At 38.0% G+C, this 18,621-nt stretch overlaps 3 protein-coding genes across 3 annotated transcripts; 2 read left to right on the forward strand and 1 right to left on the reverse strand.

The window, feature by feature from the left end:
* The first annotated feature begins 280 nt into the window (after nt 1-280).
* LOC130715845 (uncharacterized) lies at nt 281-5,912 on the forward strand. The gene is made up of 7 exons (XM_057565976.1): nt 281-1,792; nt 1,941-2,059; nt 3,118-3,699; nt 4,041-4,509; nt 4,601-4,739; nt 5,192-5,288; nt 5,387-5,912. The coding sequence occupies exons 1-7, from the start codon at nt 797-799 to the stop codon at nt 5,529-5,531; spliced, it is 2,547 nt and encodes an 848-aa protein (XP_057421959.1). The 5' UTR covers nt 281-796; the 3' UTR covers nt 5,532-5,912.
* A 3,509-nt stretch (nt 5,913-9,421) lies between these two features.
* On the forward strand, nt 9,422-11,981 carry LOC130710487 (uncharacterized). The gene is made up of 3 exons (XM_057559772.1): nt 9,422-9,589; nt 9,681-9,818; nt 11,709-11,981. The coding sequence occupies exons 1-3, from the start codon at nt 9,499-9,501 to the stop codon at nt 11,723-11,725; spliced, it is 246 nt and encodes an 81-aa protein (XP_057415755.1). The 5' UTR covers nt 9,422-9,498; the 3' UTR covers nt 11,726-11,981.
* A 1,014-nt stretch (nt 11,982-12,995) lies between these two features.
* LOC130710486 (LRR receptor-like serine/threonine-protein kinase GSO1) lies at nt 12,996-17,732 on the reverse strand. The gene is made up of 2 exons (XM_057559771.1): nt 13,594-17,732; nt 12,996-13,506 (listed from the first exon to the last, which is right to left on the reverse strand). The coding sequence occupies exons 1-2, from the start codon at nt 17,042-17,044 to the stop codon at nt 13,139-13,141; spliced, it is 3,819 nt and encodes a 1,272-aa protein (XP_057415754.1). The 5' UTR covers nt 17,045-17,732; the 3' UTR covers nt 12,996-13,138.
* Between the last annotated feature and the right edge of the window lie 889 nt (nt 17,733-18,621).

The raw sequence follows: 18,621 nt of genomic DNA on the forward strand, positions 1-18,621 counted from the left end.
TAATATTTATGTGTATAATTTATTTTTATTATTTTTCCTATTATTATATAACTAAAATATTTCAAATATCTATTAATAATATTTTAATTGGTGCAAAAATCTTTAAAAGGGTGTTTTGTTGGGTTCTCCTCAATCTCACCATTTTTCACAAACTACCCTAGTAGCTTATTTCATTATATCTTAAAAATAGAGCAAGCACATAACATAGCTCATATGTCTTGTTCTTCTTTTCGATTCCCACCCTTCTACTAATAGCTACCTTATTGTTTTGCATGCATGTAGCATTGACCAACTGAACCTCCAATTTTAGCCTCACCCTCATCTTCCAATTTCAACCAAAACATGTTGAGAAACAAGGGGCACAACACAACACACATTCTCTCTTCTTGTCTCTTGCACAATACATGGAAACAAACATAGCATTAGTTCATACCCGTTTTGTAATAGCTCTAACTAATTATAGGCAAAGAAAACTTGAATGTGTTTGATTTATTGACAATGTAACGGTTCCTATGTTTCTGTCTAGAAGCCAAATATTCTCCACCACCACCTTGTTCTCCTCTGTTTCTGTTCTCTGTTTTTCTACCAAGTTTTGACAAACAAAGGTTCCAAAGGAACAAACATTTTGATGTTGTTGCAACGTTTTCATTGTCTCCACCCTTTATCTTGAAATGGGTCACTCTTTGTTTTCTGCATTGTTGGTTTCTTCTCAGGAAACCCACCTAGCCATTGATCATTCCTGACAAAGCTTCAACCAGAGATGCAACGAAGAAACCAGCAATAGAAGAAGAGAGAAATGGCATCCTCCCAGGTTGGAATTGCTTCAACCTCTCCATTTAATCGTCGTGATGCATGGAGAGACCACATTAGCAGCTCCAATCTTTCTTCTGTGTCCTCTGACTCTGCACCAAACCAGAATGCTCAGAAACCAATTGGTAATGCTAAGAAGAACCTTGGAACCTTGAGTTTCACGAGAAGGATTCATAACATCTTCAGGGAGAAGGATGATTCCTCATTGTCTGCATTGGTGAGCCCCAGGCATAAGCGAATCATTGATCGATGGGCTGCCAAACAAGCTCAAGAAGCGGTGACAACGACGAATTGTCATGATGAAGTCGAGGTGTTCGACGATTTTCCTCACAGGAGAGAGGCGTCGGTGTCCCCTCCTCGTTCGGATGGGTCGACAAAAAGTGAAGTATCAAGCCTTGGTGCTTCTTCCCTGGTTCAGATATGGGAAAAGAGGCTCAACAAATCCAAACCATGTACACCTGCAGCTTCACCAGGAAGAATTACTACTAGTCCTGATATTGCAGGATTATGCAATGAGAATGCATCATGTCCTGTGGAAGAACAATGCAGGGTCTCAGAAGAAGGGGAATCTTCGGATGAACCACAATGTAATGAGGAATCATCTCCCAATTGGGAATCTGAGAAAACATCACTGAATGATCAATCATGTTCATTGAAAGTTCAGAGTTTAGATGCTGCTGAAAGAGAGAGGGGCAGGGTAGCAAATATCATCAAGAGGCTCGCGGTTACAAATCAAATGCAAAGTCCTGTGTCGCTAATCAGTAATGACAATGATAATAACGAGCCATGTAGTGCTTCTACACCAAAACTTAAACAATCAGAACATAGAGTCTTTGCTCAGGTCATAAGCTCCCCCCGCATTAGGGGTCGCCAAGCATTCAATGATTTGATTATGCAGTTTGAGAATGAACGACATGGAGAGCTCAACAATCTTGCAGAGCGAGGTGCGGTTACGAAGTTCACACAAAGGGGTCGTATTCAGGTAAAAATGAATGCTTCCTTTGTTGGTTCCACATTTTTATGCTATGCAGTTTCTTTCAGAACTTCACCCTGAGGGCTAATGAAAAAGCAGGGTGATGTTTGGCTTTTCCATTGAAATTCATTTTCTTTGTGTCACTTTATGCATGCAGTCAGTGCTTCGACTTAGGTTATTACAACGTGGAGTAGCAGTTTTTGAGCAATCCCCCACGAAATCAGCAGCATCTGAAGTGAACAGACAACAACAAGGATCAGTAATTGTGCAACTAAGGTATTGTAGTTTCTTATAATTGCTAACTCCTTGTTGGTATCGAATATTTGAACGAAGTTGTCATGAAAAGAAGGATTGGTATATTTCTTTTTGTCTCCTCTTTTATTTCTCTGGTAATTGAGATTGCCACTTCACGCCTTTGATTTAACTAAGCCTAGTAGGTAGAAAAGGAAACATAAGAAAGTTACTTATCACATGTCAAGGTATGGCATATGCATTGAAGAGGTTGAGTGAGTTCATCATTGAATTATTATTATTGCTCATGCATTGTGTCTATGTCTGCTCTATAAATTTTGTTCTACAAGGTGAAATTTAGGCAGTAACGTTATGATTATGAGCATTTATGGACACTCAGATATTCCTTTTAGTACATCTTGTTGTCTGAAGTATATTCTTATCATTATAAGCAGCATGCGACCAAGTTAACCAAAGAAACAGGGCTGCATTATTCTTTGAACCAGTGCTCATTTACAATTTACTTCTTAAGAAGGAAATCTGATCAATAATCTCAATTCTCAAGTAGATTAGACGTCAGGAAGTGAAACAATGCTACAGTCCTACCATTCTGTTTATGCTTTTAGACCCTTTAACTCATAAGTGATTATCATCCTTATATCGAAGGCCAAGACATAGTGAAAAGTAGGCAACACTAGCAGTGACTATATTTAGATTTTCAAGACATGAACACTGCAAGATCCATTATCTATCTCTGTGTGCGATTAAAATTGTGTTTGGTTTTCCATTGGGGAACCTCAGAATCAATTTTAATAGGGTAAAATCAAGTTTGGATGATAATATAGGTGGAGTCAATTTGGAGAATTGATTTCAGTCACATAATCATTTCTCCTGGAAGTTAGACAGTTGTTTTGGCTGAAACATAATCAATTCCGAGATTTTACAACTGGATTTAGCAACATGACCCTTTTTTTAACAAATGTATCAAAATACAAATCACTTCACTTTCAATTCCTTTTAACATAATCAATTTTAGATTTTCAAAAATGACAATGTTGCTCCAAACAGGCACTACATGACATAAATCTTTTGATTGAATGCAGGGAAAGATTTAACACAGGAGATGAACATAGAACTTCAGCCTTGGCAGAAGTATCCGATTCAAGAAGTCCTAGTGGTGAGATAGGAAGCAACACCCCACAACTGGATAACTTTCCTACCTCCAATCAGCTCAGCAAAGGCAGTTCCAGCAAGACTGTTTCTAGCACTGGCATTCACTGTAAAGAACCTGTACAGAACTCAATTTCTCAAACTAGTGCAGACAAAAACAAAGAAGCTCATCCTAGTTCCGATGTCACATTCCAAAGAACGTTGTTTGAAGCGCAGAGTGATGATGCCAAAGAAACCACTGAGGCATCTTCATCCATTGCTGATTCAAATGCAAATGAGGCTGTTGTTAAGGTAGAGGCAAGTTACCAGAAGCAGCATGCTACTGCTGAACCCAGTTATGATGAGATAGTAGAAGAGGAAGAGGCTAGTGACCAGAACTATGATGAGGCTCGTTATGACTGGATCAGTCAGATTTCTCGGCCTAGGAGCTATTGGGAAGAACTTAGGCATGCATGGTATCAGAAAATGCTTGACTTTGGTTCACATAATGATGATAGACGTAACCTCCTTGAAAGGTACAATGATTTTATTTTACTATGTTTCACCTTTTCTTTGTACACTCTAATAAATGTTTTGTCCAAGAAAATTCCACAGTGTAATACTGAGTTTGGTTTAGCTTTTGTAAACCAATTTATCTTTATAGATCAATTCTAGATAGAAGCTAAGAGGCACAACTTTCGGGTAGAAGTGCATTGACTTTTATGTCCACCACTCAACCAAGCACACACTAAATGACTGATCCATATCTAAAATAGAAATGTCTGGCATGTAAACAAAGCTAGATGTGAAAACATAACTACATATTGAGCACTAGCTCAAGAATGTTTATCTAACATAATGTATATAATGTTTACAGAAGAACAGTGTCTACTGTTCTTTCTTGTGATGACTTCCGCAAAAGGATGGATAGAATGATGAAGTCTCATATGGGAACACAGACAGACCTGGTCAATAGTCAATACGACATGGAAGACGAAGGGAACATGGAACAACTGATGGCATTTTTTCATGACCGCTTGCGTTCTAGAGGAAGTCCTCAAGAAGATGGAAGAGATGGAAGGGAGGAGGAAGAGGTGATGAGGAGAAACAACGAAGTAGAAGTAGAAGAGGATGAGGAAGAGGAAGAGAAGAGCACCATTTGTAGTGGTTCCGATCATGAACTTGGTGATTATTTCAATCAAACTCCATTATCAATGAATACACCTTCCTCCTCAACATGGAGTTATAGAGACCCTGATGCTGGGGATGATTCTGATAGAGTTGCTTCTGTATCGTCACCACTACCTTCTCAGCAATACTCTTCATCCGCGAATCACCATTCAATTGTGAGTCTTATTTTACTCTTCTTACCTTGATGTATCTTAAGTACAGGCTTAAATCTCTTCATAATAACACAATTGTGTTCGTGGCTAATAGGAAATGGAATACATATACGATATGCATGGGCAAATGGTTCAACTTTTTCATGAGATGTCTGAGCTAAGGAAATCAATTAAGAGCTGCATGGACATGCAGATGCAATTACAGAAATCCAAGTACCAAAAGGTTCACCCAGGTCAGTGATTGTTTCTGTTCAACATTATTAATATGAGTCTTCTGGTTTTATTTGGGGGATCAAGATGTTGTTATGAGTGTATATAGTAATATTGACAATGCAATGAATGCATCATGTAGAACTTTGAGCCTCTGAAGTAAGCTTCAAATGGCTAAACTTCTAGAAAAGATAGCCATTATTTTAAATGGTTTAGCTTAAGTTACCTTAATTCAATAAATAAATTTCTCTAAGCATACCAAAGTTAATGGTGGTTTTGAAACATGTGATGTGATTGGTATGTTGGATGATTAACATTCCATTTCCTCCTTTGGTCACTTTTAACACAAGATCCTGGATTGCTATAGCAATAACCGATTCACCTTAGTTCAGTCTATATGCCTTTTTTTCAACTATTTACATTACCTGTGTGAAAGCTGATTTATCTACAACTCAATTTGTACATGAAACAACAGTTAAAGAAGAAGAAGCAAAGGAGTCCCTTAACAGGACACCAAAGAAAGGCATCTGTGGCATTTGCTATGAGAATAAAGTAAACTCGGTTCTATACAGGTATTAATTTGCTTCTGAATGGAATGATCTAGTTAAATATTATTTATTTAATCTTTTAAAGCACAGTTGTACTCATCTTTTCTCTATACTTCTTGCAGATGTGGGCACATGTGTGCATGTTTCAAATGTGCCAATGAGTTGCAATGGAACAGGGGAAAATGTCCAATATGTAAAGCTGAAATAATAGATGTTATCAGAGTACATACTAACCCAGAACCCTTATGGTGGACAATGTCTAGCTAAGCAGCCATAGATGAATAACATGTTTGGATCAACTTCTCTTTTTGCTTAAATCAATTTTGAAAGTCAGAAGCTACTCATAGAAGCTTTTTTCCAGAATTGATTCTAACTTTAGAATCAATTGTAGAAGGATTCCCAAACATGTACTGATTCCTCAAACTTGGCAAACTGCAAAGAAGGCAATCCACCTGTTTTCTATTAAACTAGAGTGCTTTTACTTGAGAGTAGTTTCATTTTCATTTCTGATTCTACTCTCTCCACTCATTCTTAACATCCTCTTTTTCTTTTTTTTATATATTTCAAATGTAAATCCTCTTTATGTAATTAAATTTTGTAAGGAGAAATGCAAGGGATTTTTGTCCAATGTACATTCATTAGTTTCAAATCTAGCATTTCTATCCCATTATTATTAACCTGAGCCTATCCTTCGTGCAAAGATCAAGCAAGATATGTCCTATTTCGCAAGTTCTTAGTACCAATTAAATATCTAAACTACTCTCCTTTTCTCGCACTTCATTTTAGTGGGTTTGGCTGTAGAAATGATGGATCAAGATCCTCTTAGTTTCATCATCTTACAGTTTGATTTAATCCTCATTTATTTCTTTAAATGTTGAACCAAACATCCTCTAAGAAGTGGGAATGGAAAAGAAGTTGTTAAATGGAGACCCATCATTCACAAGGAGATTGCAAGAAAAAGAATCACCAACACTTTACTTGGACAGCAACTTCATCAAAAGTTTACATCAATCACACCAATAGGTGGTTAGTTAAAGGGTACATAATTGATTTCCCTCAAATAAAATATGGCTTAATCCAGTTTTTGGTCCCCAACCTTTGTTATAAATATGGTTTTAGTCCCTCGCCGGAGTAAAGGTGGGGAGTAGTCCCTAGTTTTTGGCAAAATGATTGGATTTGGTCCTTCCGGCCGGTTGGGTCAACGCCGGAGCTCCGCCAGCTGAGGTGGCCCTTGCCACGTCAATTAATGAGCCTCGTTGGAATTTTTTTTCTTTTTTCATTAAATTAAAATAAAATTAAGACACACTAATTAACTTCTTAATTATTTACATATTTTAATAAATAAAATGAAAATTAAATAGAAAACTGGACTGCATCTCTGTTTGTCGAAAATATTTTCTTCAGTCCAATTTTTATAGATCTCTTCATCTCTGTTCTTCATCTTCATTCCATACTCTCAAATTTTCTTCAAACCCAAAATCTCTTTCTCAAGAGCCACCACCTCATCTCCATATCCCAAATCTGACGCACAAACCTCAACTACCACACCACGTCCTCTTCTCCTTCCTCCCATAGCAACCTTCTAACATCACAAATCAGATTGACTAGGAAATTGATCGAAGGAAACACTCCTTTTTCATTTATAAAGGACAAATTAGCAATGTTATCTTCTTCAAAGAGAGATATCATGCAGATTTTGGCAAGATCTCTGACTAATTGATAACAGAAATTGGATTTCCCAAAAAAAAAAATCCAACCTTTGAAGCTCCTGCTCCTCTTCTAACAGGAACCACCACCACTTCTCTCTCCCCCAAATCTCCACAACCACGTCCTCTGTCCAAATCGCATCGCCGCCGCTCTGTATTCCCCTATCCGGCGCCGTTGAGACCTCACCCAACCACCTCCGGCCCAAATCGCAACCTTCTCCTCTTCCCCAAATCACGTCGCCGGCCACCATCGGGTTTATTGCTAGCTTTTTTTGCTGCTTATTGTGTTGCACGAATTGGGATGTTTTGTTACTGTTCGTGTTGCACGAGTTGGGGGTTGTGATTTGGGATGAGGAAACCCTAGATCTAGTTATGAGCATTGATTTTAAGGATTTTGGTGAATTAAAGGGAAGAAGGGGATGTGATGATGAATTATTTTATTTTCTGGATTTTTTGTTTTTAATGCCGAAGAAGATGATGAATATGAAGATGAAGAGCAGAGATGAAGAGGAACCCAAGAACTATTTAATTTATTAAAATATTTAAATAATTAGGAAGTTAATTAGTGTCTTTATTTTATTTTAATTTAATGAAAAAAGAAAAAAATTCCAGCGAGACTCATTAATTGACGTGGCAAGGGCCACATCAGCTGATGGAGCTCCGGCGTTGACCCAACCGGTCGGAAGGATCAAAACCAATCATTTTGTCAAAAATTGGGGACTACTTCCCACCTTTACTCCGGCGAGGGACTAAAGTAATATTTATGACAAAGGTTGGGGACCAAAAACTGGATTAAGCCATAAAATATTGAGTTTGAGTCTTATGTGGGGATATCTAATATTTTCAAAATTTTCCTTTGGAAATACTGGAAAATATATTATTTTATCAGGAAAATTTGAAAAATCTACATAAAAAAATTTACAAATTCATTTTTATATATGACTGTATAATTTTTTCCTGTGAATTTTGCAGAAAAAATTCGTTGAAAAAATCCACATGAAGAAAAAACATGAATTAGGTTTTTGACCGCCACAAATTAATAAGTCTAAATTTTTTTTCTTTGAAAAAACTCATTCTACTGTCCTAAATATACCACATGAATACATTTTTATTTTGTCATAACAGGGTAAACATCTTCGTGTTCGAGTGTTACTGTTTACCCTTTTCGCGATTCGATCTTGTGACTTCACTCTTATCCGCTATTGGTAACATTGGTTATTTCATGTAAATTTTTATTATTTGTCACAAGTTTTTGTAAGAAATATTAAAGCTTTGTTAGGGGAATTGAGTTTGGGCCCCCCTATGGGGCTTCGCGCCCCACCCTTTTTTTTAAACCCAAAACTACTATACGGATTTTTAATTTCCGTATTCACTAAAATAGAATACGGAAGTTAAAATTCCGTATTCTATCTCTGACAGACATCACTTTTTCCACCATTACTACTCCCTCCACCAACCCCTTCACCATTACTCCTCCGTCACCAACCCCTCACCAGCCCCCTTAACCCCCTCAATGCCTCCAGACCACCCTCTCTCTCACCCTCTCCTACCTCACTTTCATTCTTCCTACCACCACCACCAACTCCTTCATTGGCCAAGCTCTCCACCATTGGATGCAACAAGATAACATTTGAGGTAAGTGTTGTTGGTTGTTTGTTGTTATGTTGTAAGTTTAAGTAGTTGAAGTGGTTAGATTAAGTAGTTTAAGTAGTTAGATTAAGTAGTTTAAGTAGTTAGAAGGATAATGTTTTGAAGTTCTGAGACGCGATAAAATACAGAATATAAATTTCCGTAGTGAATACGAACATTTATATTCCGTATTCAATACGGATTATCAATTTCCGTATTCGATATGGATTATAAAGTTCTGTATTCAATATGGATAATAAAGTTCCGTATTCTCTTACAGGGATGACAAAATCATTTTTCTTTCGTGGATCACAATTGATTGAAGTTATCTATAAATTCACTATATTAATTATTAATTTAAAAATATTTTCTAAATTAATCAAGCTAATTAGATTTTTGCTTAAAGACTAAACAGACTCAAAATACGGAAAATGAAGTTCCATATCGAATACGGAAAATGATGTTCCATATCGAATACGGAAAATCATTTTCCGTATTGAACCAGAACCTCCATTAATGTCATTGCTGAATCGGAACTCGCCCCAAAGCCAATTTATACCATTTCAGCCAACATAACCTCTACGTAAGCATCAATCGACTACCCTAGGGTTGAAAGATTCACATAATTTCAAGTTAAATGGTGAAAGGAGAAGGTTGGAAGAGAGCGCTGGAATGAGTTTGAAAAAACCCTCTGTCGTTTACACACTAATAGAATACGGAAAATTAAATTCCGTATTCAATACGGAAGATAAAGTTCCGTATTCTATTAAAAGAGGGTTTTCAGTAATTTCCCCACTTTAAGTGGGACGCGGAGCCCCATAGGGGCCCAAACCCAATTCCCCTTTGTTAGTCTCGGAAGCAGGAAACAGAGTGAGAAAGAGAGAAGAAGAAGAAGAAAAATGGTACTGAGCGCGACGGCGATCGGCGCCTTATTGGGTTTGGGCACCCAGATGTACTCCAACGCCCTCCGCAAACTGCCCTACATGCGCCGTAAATTTTCTTTTCCAATTTTCCGTTTGTTTCTCGGGAATTTCATTTCGTTTTTTCTTTTCTTCTTCAATTTCTGTGTTCAACATTGTAGATCCATGGGAGCACGTTTTGGGAATGGGAATTGGCGTGGTGTTCGTTAACCAGCTTCTGAAATGGGAGGCTCAGGTTGAACGTGATCTCGATGTCATGCTCGAGAGGGCCAAAGCAGCTAACGAAAGACGTTACATAGGTTCGTTCTCGATTTCAATTCGATGATTGTATTGTGCTTTTTGATTTTCAAGATGCATTGTGTTTTCCTGCATTTTTCATTTAGTTGATTGTGGTTGATGATTTGAGCAATTAGGGATGAGGGTTTGGATTTGGGTTTGTGATTTGAGGAAATTGAAATCGGGTTTGGTTGATTGTGGCTCAACCAATTTGTGGAGCTTTATGTAGGTAGTAGCCAGTCAATGTCAGTGTTGTTAATGGTGGGTCGCGGAAAATAGTGGAAAGCCAAAAATCCGCTATTGCAAGTCCTCATAGTGGCAAATAGTTTTAAATAGCGGTGGCCGCTACACTATAGCGCTATAGCACTGCTATAACTGCTATTTGACAACACTGATCAATGTTATTGCTTGCTGCATTAGAAGGTGCTGAAAGAAGAAGGAAAAGAAGAAGGAAAAGGAACTGTATAAGCACTACAGGAAGAAGGCACTTGGCTATAGCAGTGGTGATTGTAGATCATGACATTTGGTTGTGATGGGGTAGGACAGAGGAAAATGGCGTTGTCTCTGCAGGGAGGATTGAAGTCTGTGGGGGTGATCGGATATGTGGGTTAGAAAAAAAGAGAAGAGTCAGATAGTTTGGTATATTAGCATGCAACTGGGTTTTGGGATACATTTTGCAGTAAGACGAAACTTCCCTTCCTCCTCAATTAACAAATAACAATCCAAAGGAAGCAATGGTATAAAAAAGCCCTCTACTACGAACCACTTCATACCATCCTTTCAAAATCTCCCAGACATAGCTAAAGAGAGTTTGCTTCCCTGAACCCTCCTTTTTATCTTGTGGTGGGGATTAGACTCTGAGTTAATAAGCTAGTATAAAAAATCACATTGTCCTGTGTTTCACTTAAAATGCATCGATGAAGTTTTTTATTCTCTAATATTGGAGAATTATATTTTAGGCGCTAACGCTTTTCTTCAGTTCTGAGTTTATGGTTCAATCTATTCTGAAGAATTTCTGTTTCAGATGCTCCTAAGTTACTCTGGTGTCTAAAGTAGTGGATTAGGAGATAATAGTGTCTCGAAGTCACTCAAATAATGTGATTCTGAAGTAACATGATTTAGTTCCGTATGAAACTTTAGCTGTCAATGCAGAAGAATCTGATTTCAAGTTATTGGCTTGGATGTTGTGGTGATAAACGTTTTGTTTGTTTCCTGATAAATGATTTGCTAGAATACAACACTGCAGTGAAGCTTGTGTGCTAGGGTTAAGGGTCATACTAGTCCCTGCGTTTGTAAAAACGTTTGATTTTGGTCCCTCAGTCCAAAAACCGCCAGTAACTGTAAAAAAAACGCCACTAATTGTCATTTTTAGGCTAAAGGACCAAAATCAAACATTTTTACAAACACAGGGACTAATACGACCCTTAACCCTACGATTTATACTTGCGGTAATTACTACGCTTTTAATGTGTGGCATGACTTTCAATTTCTTGCAATGTATTTTGATCTTTTGGTGAGTAGTCCCACCCATTAATGTGATTTATATGAAGCTTCAAAGACCTGATTACTCTGGCAAGAAATTCCACTCTTTTACTCATTTTTATAATGTGTAATTGAATTTTGTGGACATATTATCTTGTGGTATTGATTTATTTAATTTGTCACTAATACTCTGTTAAATTTTCAAGTCAAGAACACCCCCCGCCCCCCCAATTTCATTTGATTGTTTGACTTTTAAGAATTTAATGGGCATTTCTGAAGCATGTCCCACATCAGCAACTGATGCACTAAATGCTTTTGCATTTCCAACTGCTCCTTTGGCTGAATCTTGAATTGTTATTTACTATGGTGTTTTCAAATTTTCATTTTATCTCTATCATTGCATTTTATTTATTTGCGATATTACATTGCAGATGCAGATGAAGATTAGTGTATGCGGTCAAGGATTGCAGCAGTTGGTGAGAATAATAATGAAATGTATTAAACTTGTTACATTTGTTTTATGATTTCATGTCACCATGGTTGAAAAGCTGTTAAGCTTTTTCAAGCTAATCAACCTATTTTGTGCACAAGCTTCAGCAAGCTGTAAAACTGTTTGATGAAAATGTTATGGGCTTATGTCATCATGAATAGCATGATTCAATCGAATAATTTGGTTTATTATCACAGTTATTTTGTGACACCAATATCTCTTATCTACTGTTTGCATACCTCAAGTCTGGTGATTTTGGAGAATGAATCAGCCTTTTAGACCAGGCATCTGTAATATATTAATTAGAGTCTAGCAGAGATTTGAAAAGGATGTGATGTGGTATGCGGGGGTGTTTCTACACAACAAGAACTTTTTGGCCAAAATTATGTAAAGATTAGACGATAAGTTGATACTTTAGATGGATAAGTAATCCTCATAATCATGATTTATCTATCACTCATCCATGAATCTTAACAAGTGTGGCTAAACTCATTTAAGAATTTGAAACTGCAATGCTTTGCTCATTTTGACTGTGCTGAAATGAATGGTTTCCCTGTAAATTATGTGCATTTTAACATTGAAGTTATGTTGAGTGAGAGTTTTGCTGATGGGTAGATTATTTTTTATGGGAATGGCACTTTTGGTTGTCCTGGTGTGGAAGCATCCATTAACGTCAGTGGTGGATTTTGGGAAGATCTTTTATAATTTACAAATTACAACCGATTTTTTCCACATACATTTTCTCTTGCATTTGGATTCCACCACTCTTTATCTTTTGGTCTCTACCTTCCTTACTGGTATATCATTATCACATCCTTCACTTTCCATCTCTTCCTTACACTTCATTTCCATCTCTCATTGGGTCTAGAAGAAACATTTTCCTATATTTCATGGTGGCTCAGTACTTATCTTTCATCTTTTTGTCAAGCCATTTTCTTACAATTTTTTTAATTAAAATTGCAACATTTATAAGTACTATAAATTGCGAACCTATCAGTTTTCTTTCGAGCATTTCTTTTCTTAATGACAATTTGCCAAACTAAATTACATAATATCAGTTATTTTACGTTCAGTATTGTTGAAAGGATAAAATGGAAAATATGAACATTTAGAAGAAAAATGTAAAACTAAGACATCAAATTTCAGGTCAGCTTTCTATTTATAACTTTCGGCGTGTGTAGTTTTGTGAGCCAAACATATCCTTTCATGTTGTCTCGTATTTAGAAGATTTAAAAAAAAATTCACAATGATTCTTGAAGGTACTGTACCAGTGTTTATCTACACAAAATCTACATAATGTGAAAAAGAAAAACAATAAATGAAGTAAGAAGTATCATGGACCCCAAGTCTTTCAGTCCTTTGGTTATAACTTCACTTGTAACGATCCAAATTTTTCTTCTCAAACTTGGCCATTCTGTTGTTGAATATATGGAGAAGAAGATCACATACTTTCCTTGAAGATGGCCTCTCCTGGGGTGTAATTTTAGTGCATTGTAGGGCTATCTCAAGTACTTGGAATGCAGCAAGGTTTTCTCCAGGTAAAAGAGGTTTCAGCTCTGAATCTATCAATTCCTCAGGACATGTTTTCTCCTGGTCTTTAATATGCATCTCCACCCATCTCACCATGTCCATCTCTGGTCCAAAACTTGTTGGCATTCTACCGCTAACAAGTTCCATAAGAACGACTCCCATGCTGTAAACATCACTTTTTTCTGTTGCCTGCAGGGAGAATGCATGCTCTGAAAACAAGCCAAATTTAAACAACTTCGATCAGTGATTGAAGTTAGACAGAAAACAATTGAAGATATCAGCAGTTTGATCAATACCTGGAGCCATGTAGCCGTAAGACCCAGCAAACCAAGCATTTGACTCAGTATTGGAGTCATCATAATTCTCAATGAGAGCTTTTGCCAGTCCAAAATCTCCCAAGTGTGCCTCCATTTTAGAATCTAGCAATACATTGCTGGTTTTGATGTCCCTGTGAATGATCTTTGGCACACAATCATGATGGAGGTACTCCACTCCTTGAGCCAGTCCCACAGCAATTTTCAACCTTGTCTCCCAATCAAGGCTCTTCTTTACTTTACTCTCCTTGGCTGGTTTACCATGAAGCCAATCCCATACACTCCCATTCTCCATGTACTCATATATCAGCAAATTCCAACCTGCTCCTTTTCCTTTACTGCTGCAGTATCCTATCAGCTTCACCAGATGCCTATGCCTGATTCTCCCTAGTGTCTTAACTTCTCTCATGAAGCTTTTATCATACAAAAAATCATCTTTTGATGAAATCTTCTTGACAGCAACTGTCTCTCCAGTAACCAATTCAGCTTTGTAGATTTTCCCTGAACCTCCCGAACCAATCATGAAGTCATCACTTAGGTTGTTTGTGGCATCCATGATGTCTTCCCACCTGAAATCTCTCTTTCCAGAAGCTTGTAGTTGGAAAAGTGGCCGCCTCTGTGCTTGTGATGAAGAGGAAGAGTAAACATAAGTCACTTCACTGTTTTTCCTAAAAAATTCTTGCTTGTTTCTGCAGAAGATTCTCACTGAAAGTACCAATAGTGCAATTGCAGCTAATGTTGAAATAGTAGAAATTATCACTACTGATGACTCACTCAGGCCTGAATTCTCATTGCTGGGAGTATCATTGCAGCGGTCAAGAGGGCTTCCACAAAGATGTAAGTTCCCTTCAAACGCCTCATCTGGCCAGCGCGAGAACTTCTTGTCCAATTTTCCTTGAAGGTTGTTGTAAGAGAGGTCAATCTTCCCCAAGCTGCTCAATTCACCAACTTGTGGAGGGATTTCTCCATTGAGTTGATTGTGGGAAAGATCAAGTGCTTCTAACTTTGACAAAGTCCCAAGTGAAGGCGGAATTCGACCAGAGAGATTGTTGTAACTGAGGTCTAAAATAATTTGGAGATTTTGAAGTTTTCCAATCTCAGCTGGCATCTCACCATTAAAGCTATTACTGGAGAGGTGCAGCTCATAAAGTGTACTCAACCTACCTATCTCTGGAGGGATTGATCCAGAGAACTTATTATGATCAAGTCTGAGGACATTAAGGGATGCAAGATCGCCAATATCAGATGGGAGACTTCCATTGAGAGAGTTGTCATTTAGAGATAGAACTAGCAATTTGGAACATTTGAATAGGCCTAATGGAAGAGGTCCAGAAAAATTGTTGGAAGAGAGCTTGAGCTTTCCCAACTCTGGCAAACTTCCAAGCCATGATGGTAATCCTCCAAAAAGAAGATTACTGCTTAGATCAATGTAAGCCAGTTTATTGCGCAAAGAAAGCTCAGCTGGTATTGTTCCAGTGAGTGAGTTTCCTGAGAGGTCTAACAGTGACAGGTCATGGATTTTCCCCAATGTCCTTGGAATTTCACCAGAAAACTTGTTGTTACCTAATCTTAGTCTCTGAAGGGAGGGAGAGTTTCCCAGATGAGGCGGAATTTCACCGTCGAACTCATTGTCGGTAACATCAAAAGAAAGAAACGATCCGGAGCTACACAATGCAGCTATACTGCCATTCAATCTGTTCTTTGAAAGATTCACTCTGGTCAAGTTTGCTACATTTATCAGTTGGTGAGGAAGGTTACCTTCAAGAGAATTATTGTAGAGCATGAGCTGCTGCAATGACTTGAGAAGTCCAAATGTTGCAGGAATTGCACCAGAGAGTTGATTGTCAGCCAAATCCAGAATGCTAAGATTATAACAGTTACCCAAAGTGGCAGGAATCTCACCCTCAAGCTCATTCTGCCTAAAGTCAAGCAAATTCAACTCCTTCAGCCTTCCAATAGTGACCGGAATTTCGCCGCTGAAACTGTTTCCAGAAAAATCAATCATTTGCAAGCTTGAGCAATTACCAATCTCCATAGGTATAGCCCCTGATAATTGATTATCATAAAGATACAAAAGTTCCAACTGGTCAAGCATTCCAATCTCTTTGGGCAGAGAACCCTGCAAATTGTTGTGAAACAATGCAAGTGTCTGCAAGCTGCTGAGGTTCCCTATGAAGGGAGAGATGGAACCAACCAAGGTGTTGTTGTTGAGCAAGAGATCAGTTAACCCCAGTAGCCCATAAAGTTCAAGAGGAATGGACCCATTGAGTGAATTGTTGGACAAGTCAAGTTGCTTCAGTGATTGGCATAGACTCAACTCAGCTGGAATCTCACCATTTAGTCCATTTTGTGATAGCATCAAGTGTTCCAAGCTTGTTGCATTGGAACATATGGTTCTTGGTATGGTACCATTGAGGTAGTTTCCAGACAGAACCATGAAAGCTAGCTGACCCATGTTGCCTAACTCATCTGGAATTTCTTCACTGAGCTTGTTCATGGACAAGTCCAGATTTTGAAGATTACCCAGTTGAGATAGTGACGGTGGAATAGCACCCTCAAGCTGGTTACCCATGAAATTCAGGTAAACGAGTTCAGTCATGTCACCGAGTTGACTCGGAATCTCCCCTGTTAGGCTGTTATTGACAAGGTTGAGAAGCTGTAGATTCTTGAGTTGACCCAGTTCACTCGGAACTGAGCCATTGAATTTGTTGTTGGCAGCGGTGAAGACGGTGAGACTTGAGCAGTTTCCCAACTCGGCTGGAATCGGACCCGTTAGCTCGTTTTCCTGCAGAACCAGATTCTCCAAGAGACTGAGTTGACCGAGTTGAGGTGGAATCGACCCGGTGAGTCCACATGAAGCTAAAGCAAGGCTGACCAGGTTAGATAGGTGCCCAATGGACGCGGGAATCATACCGGTTAACGAGTTGTCACCGAGTCGCATGACTCGGAGACTCGCCAGCGAGCCAAGCTCGGCCGGAATGTGACCGGTGAGCTGGTTAGAGAAGAGAAGCAGTGATTCCAAGGAAGTGAGGTTGGAGAGGTTTGGTGGAATGGGACCAAGGAGGTTGTTGGAGGAGAGATCAAGGTGGAGCAGGTTTTGCAAATGACCGAGTGAAGGTGATATTGACCCGGTGAGTGACGAGTCAGAAAGGTTGAGTCCCACCACTTGAACCGAGTCACCATCCAAAGAGTTTGAGTTTGTGTTTGAGTTCAATCCACATGACACTCCTCTCCAGCTACAGTAATTTGTGTTGTCCTCTGACCAATCACTCAAAACATTTTGTGGGTCTTGCACAAAGGACTTCTTCACTTGTAAAAGCACTTTCAAAGTTGTTTCTTTGTCTAAGTGGTCATGGCCAAGGACTAGTTGTATAGAAGAAAAGCACACAAGGAGCATAACTACAAGTGTTGAAATTCTCATCATTGCTTCCATTTGGATGAAAGTGAGGATTCTTTGGCTTCAAGTTGAACCAAAGAGTGTTCTTAATTGGCTACAAGTATGGTTTTATGATCTTCTTTGAAGGGTGTGTATGTGTATGCAGAGTAGATGGAAAGCTGCATGGAGAGACATGAGTTGAAGATGAGTGATGAGTTGGTACATGCTGCATGTGTATTGCTGAAAAGCATCGAAATGGTCACAAATGAAAGATGAGCAAGTGTAGATGAGAAGTTGAGAACTTAGAACAGCAACAAGTTTTGCATTAATGTTGAGTTGTTATTCTGAGAGGGGAGGAAGTGCTTAAATGAAGGTCAACAAGGTTGAGAAAAACAGCATGGGAAATATGATGTAATGCAACAGTGGTCAGAGTTTGAGACTCAGAAGGAAAGGAATTGACAAATATTATGAAGTCAAGAAGATATGGGATTAGGGAAGGAAAAAGACAGAGTTGGGTGACTCAGAGGAATAGTTGTAGCGGATTTGCTTGATAAGTGTGGTAGATGAGCATGAATAGGGCCCTAATGAGAAAGTGAGCAGTTCAATACCCCTTTTCAGAACTTGTTAATTTGAGTTTAGGAATTTGACTTGGTTGTACTTTCCAATTTACATGCTTTACTACTAAGGTACGAAACCTTCACATTAGTGTAAAGGAACATTAGCACTCACGTTGAAATAAAACATCACGACGAAAGTCAATTCATATTGCAGTTAACTGATATCCAAACATACAGGAAGTTGATGAAGTGCATGTTTACAAACTCTTCTATGTCAATTTTAGGGGAAATCTTTATGAGTAACTTCTGTGTATTAGATTTGATTCTTACGAAAAAGAAGCTGGTATAAACAAACAAGTAGGAGTTCCCACAAACAATAAAGGAGCATTATCACTTCAACTCAAGTCAGGTAGATTGTTTAAGTTTCAACTAACCCTCATTCTGCAGCTGTTTTGTCTAGCTAATGACATAAAATAAAATGAAGAACTTTGTTTAGTTTATGCTAGGACTAAGAAAAAAATCAAATGAGTTACATATTTTTTGTCATTTGTTTTGGTTTGTATTACCAAACCTGATGTCCTATTGTACCTTTTCATCATTTGTAATTAGGTGCACGTAACCTTTTTGACTCCTTGAAAAGCCATGCTTTTCTCTGTTTGCCTTACTCAATAATGGTACTGTTGTCATAAACAATTATAAAGAACTGTTAATTAATGTTTCTTATACTCTTAGTCTGTTTACGTCCATCCATGCAAATCCAAAGTTAAAGGGGAATTTTAAATCTAATCTGGATGGATAAGTCAATCATTTATTTCTAAATTCTATTATCTCTAATGCTGAGTTATATAACACTTCTGTACCTCCAGATCATGAGTTTCAATAATGCTGAACATTAAGCTTTATAAGGGTTAATATGATTGTGATACATAACTAATTGTAACTAAATCAGCCATAAAAGAAAAGAAAATAACAATATAGAGAGAGAAAAACAAAGAATGTTGAGATAACTACATGGAAACACTCATCAGCAGAGCATATGAATTCGTACACTCATCATCTGCAGTTTGTTCTGGCTTC

The sequence above is a fragment of the Lotus japonicus genome, chromosome 4 (genome assembly GCF_012489685.1).
Source record: "Lotus japonicus ecotype B-129 chromosome 4, LjGifu_v1.2".
Taxonomy (NCBI): Eukaryota; Viridiplantae; Streptophyta; class Magnoliopsida; order Fabales; family Fabaceae; genus Lotus; species Lotus japonicus.

Bases quoted from the DNA above. Each gene is read 5' to 3' on its own strand.
- LOC130710487 (XM_057559772.1), top strand. From the start codon at position 9,499: ATGGTACTGAGCGCGACGGCGATCGGCGCCTTATTGGGTTTGGGCACC. The intron at 9,590-9,680 runs GTAAATTTTCTT...TCAACATTGTAG, and splicing joins CAAACTGCCCTACATGCGCC to ATCCATGGGAGCACGTTTTG.
- LOC130710486 (XM_057559771.1), bottom strand. From the start codon at position 17,044: ATGGAAGCAATGATGAGAATTTCAACACTTGTAGTTATGCTCCTTGTG. The intron at 13,507-13,593 runs GTATTGATCAAA...GCTTGTTTTCAG, and splicing joins TTACGGCTACATGGCTCCAG to AGCATGCATTCTCCCTGCAG.
- LOC130715845 (XM_057565976.1), top strand. From the start codon at position 797: ATGGCATCCTCCCAGGTTGGAATTGCTTCAACCTCTCCATTTAATCGT. The intron at 1,793-1,940 runs GTAAAAATGAAT...TTATGCATGCAG, and splicing joins CACAAAGGGGTCGTATTCAG to TCAGTGCTTCGACTTAGGTT. The intron at 4,510-4,600 runs GTGAGTCTTATT...CGTGGCTAATAG, and splicing joins CCGCGAATCACCATTCAATT to GAAATGGAATACATATACGA.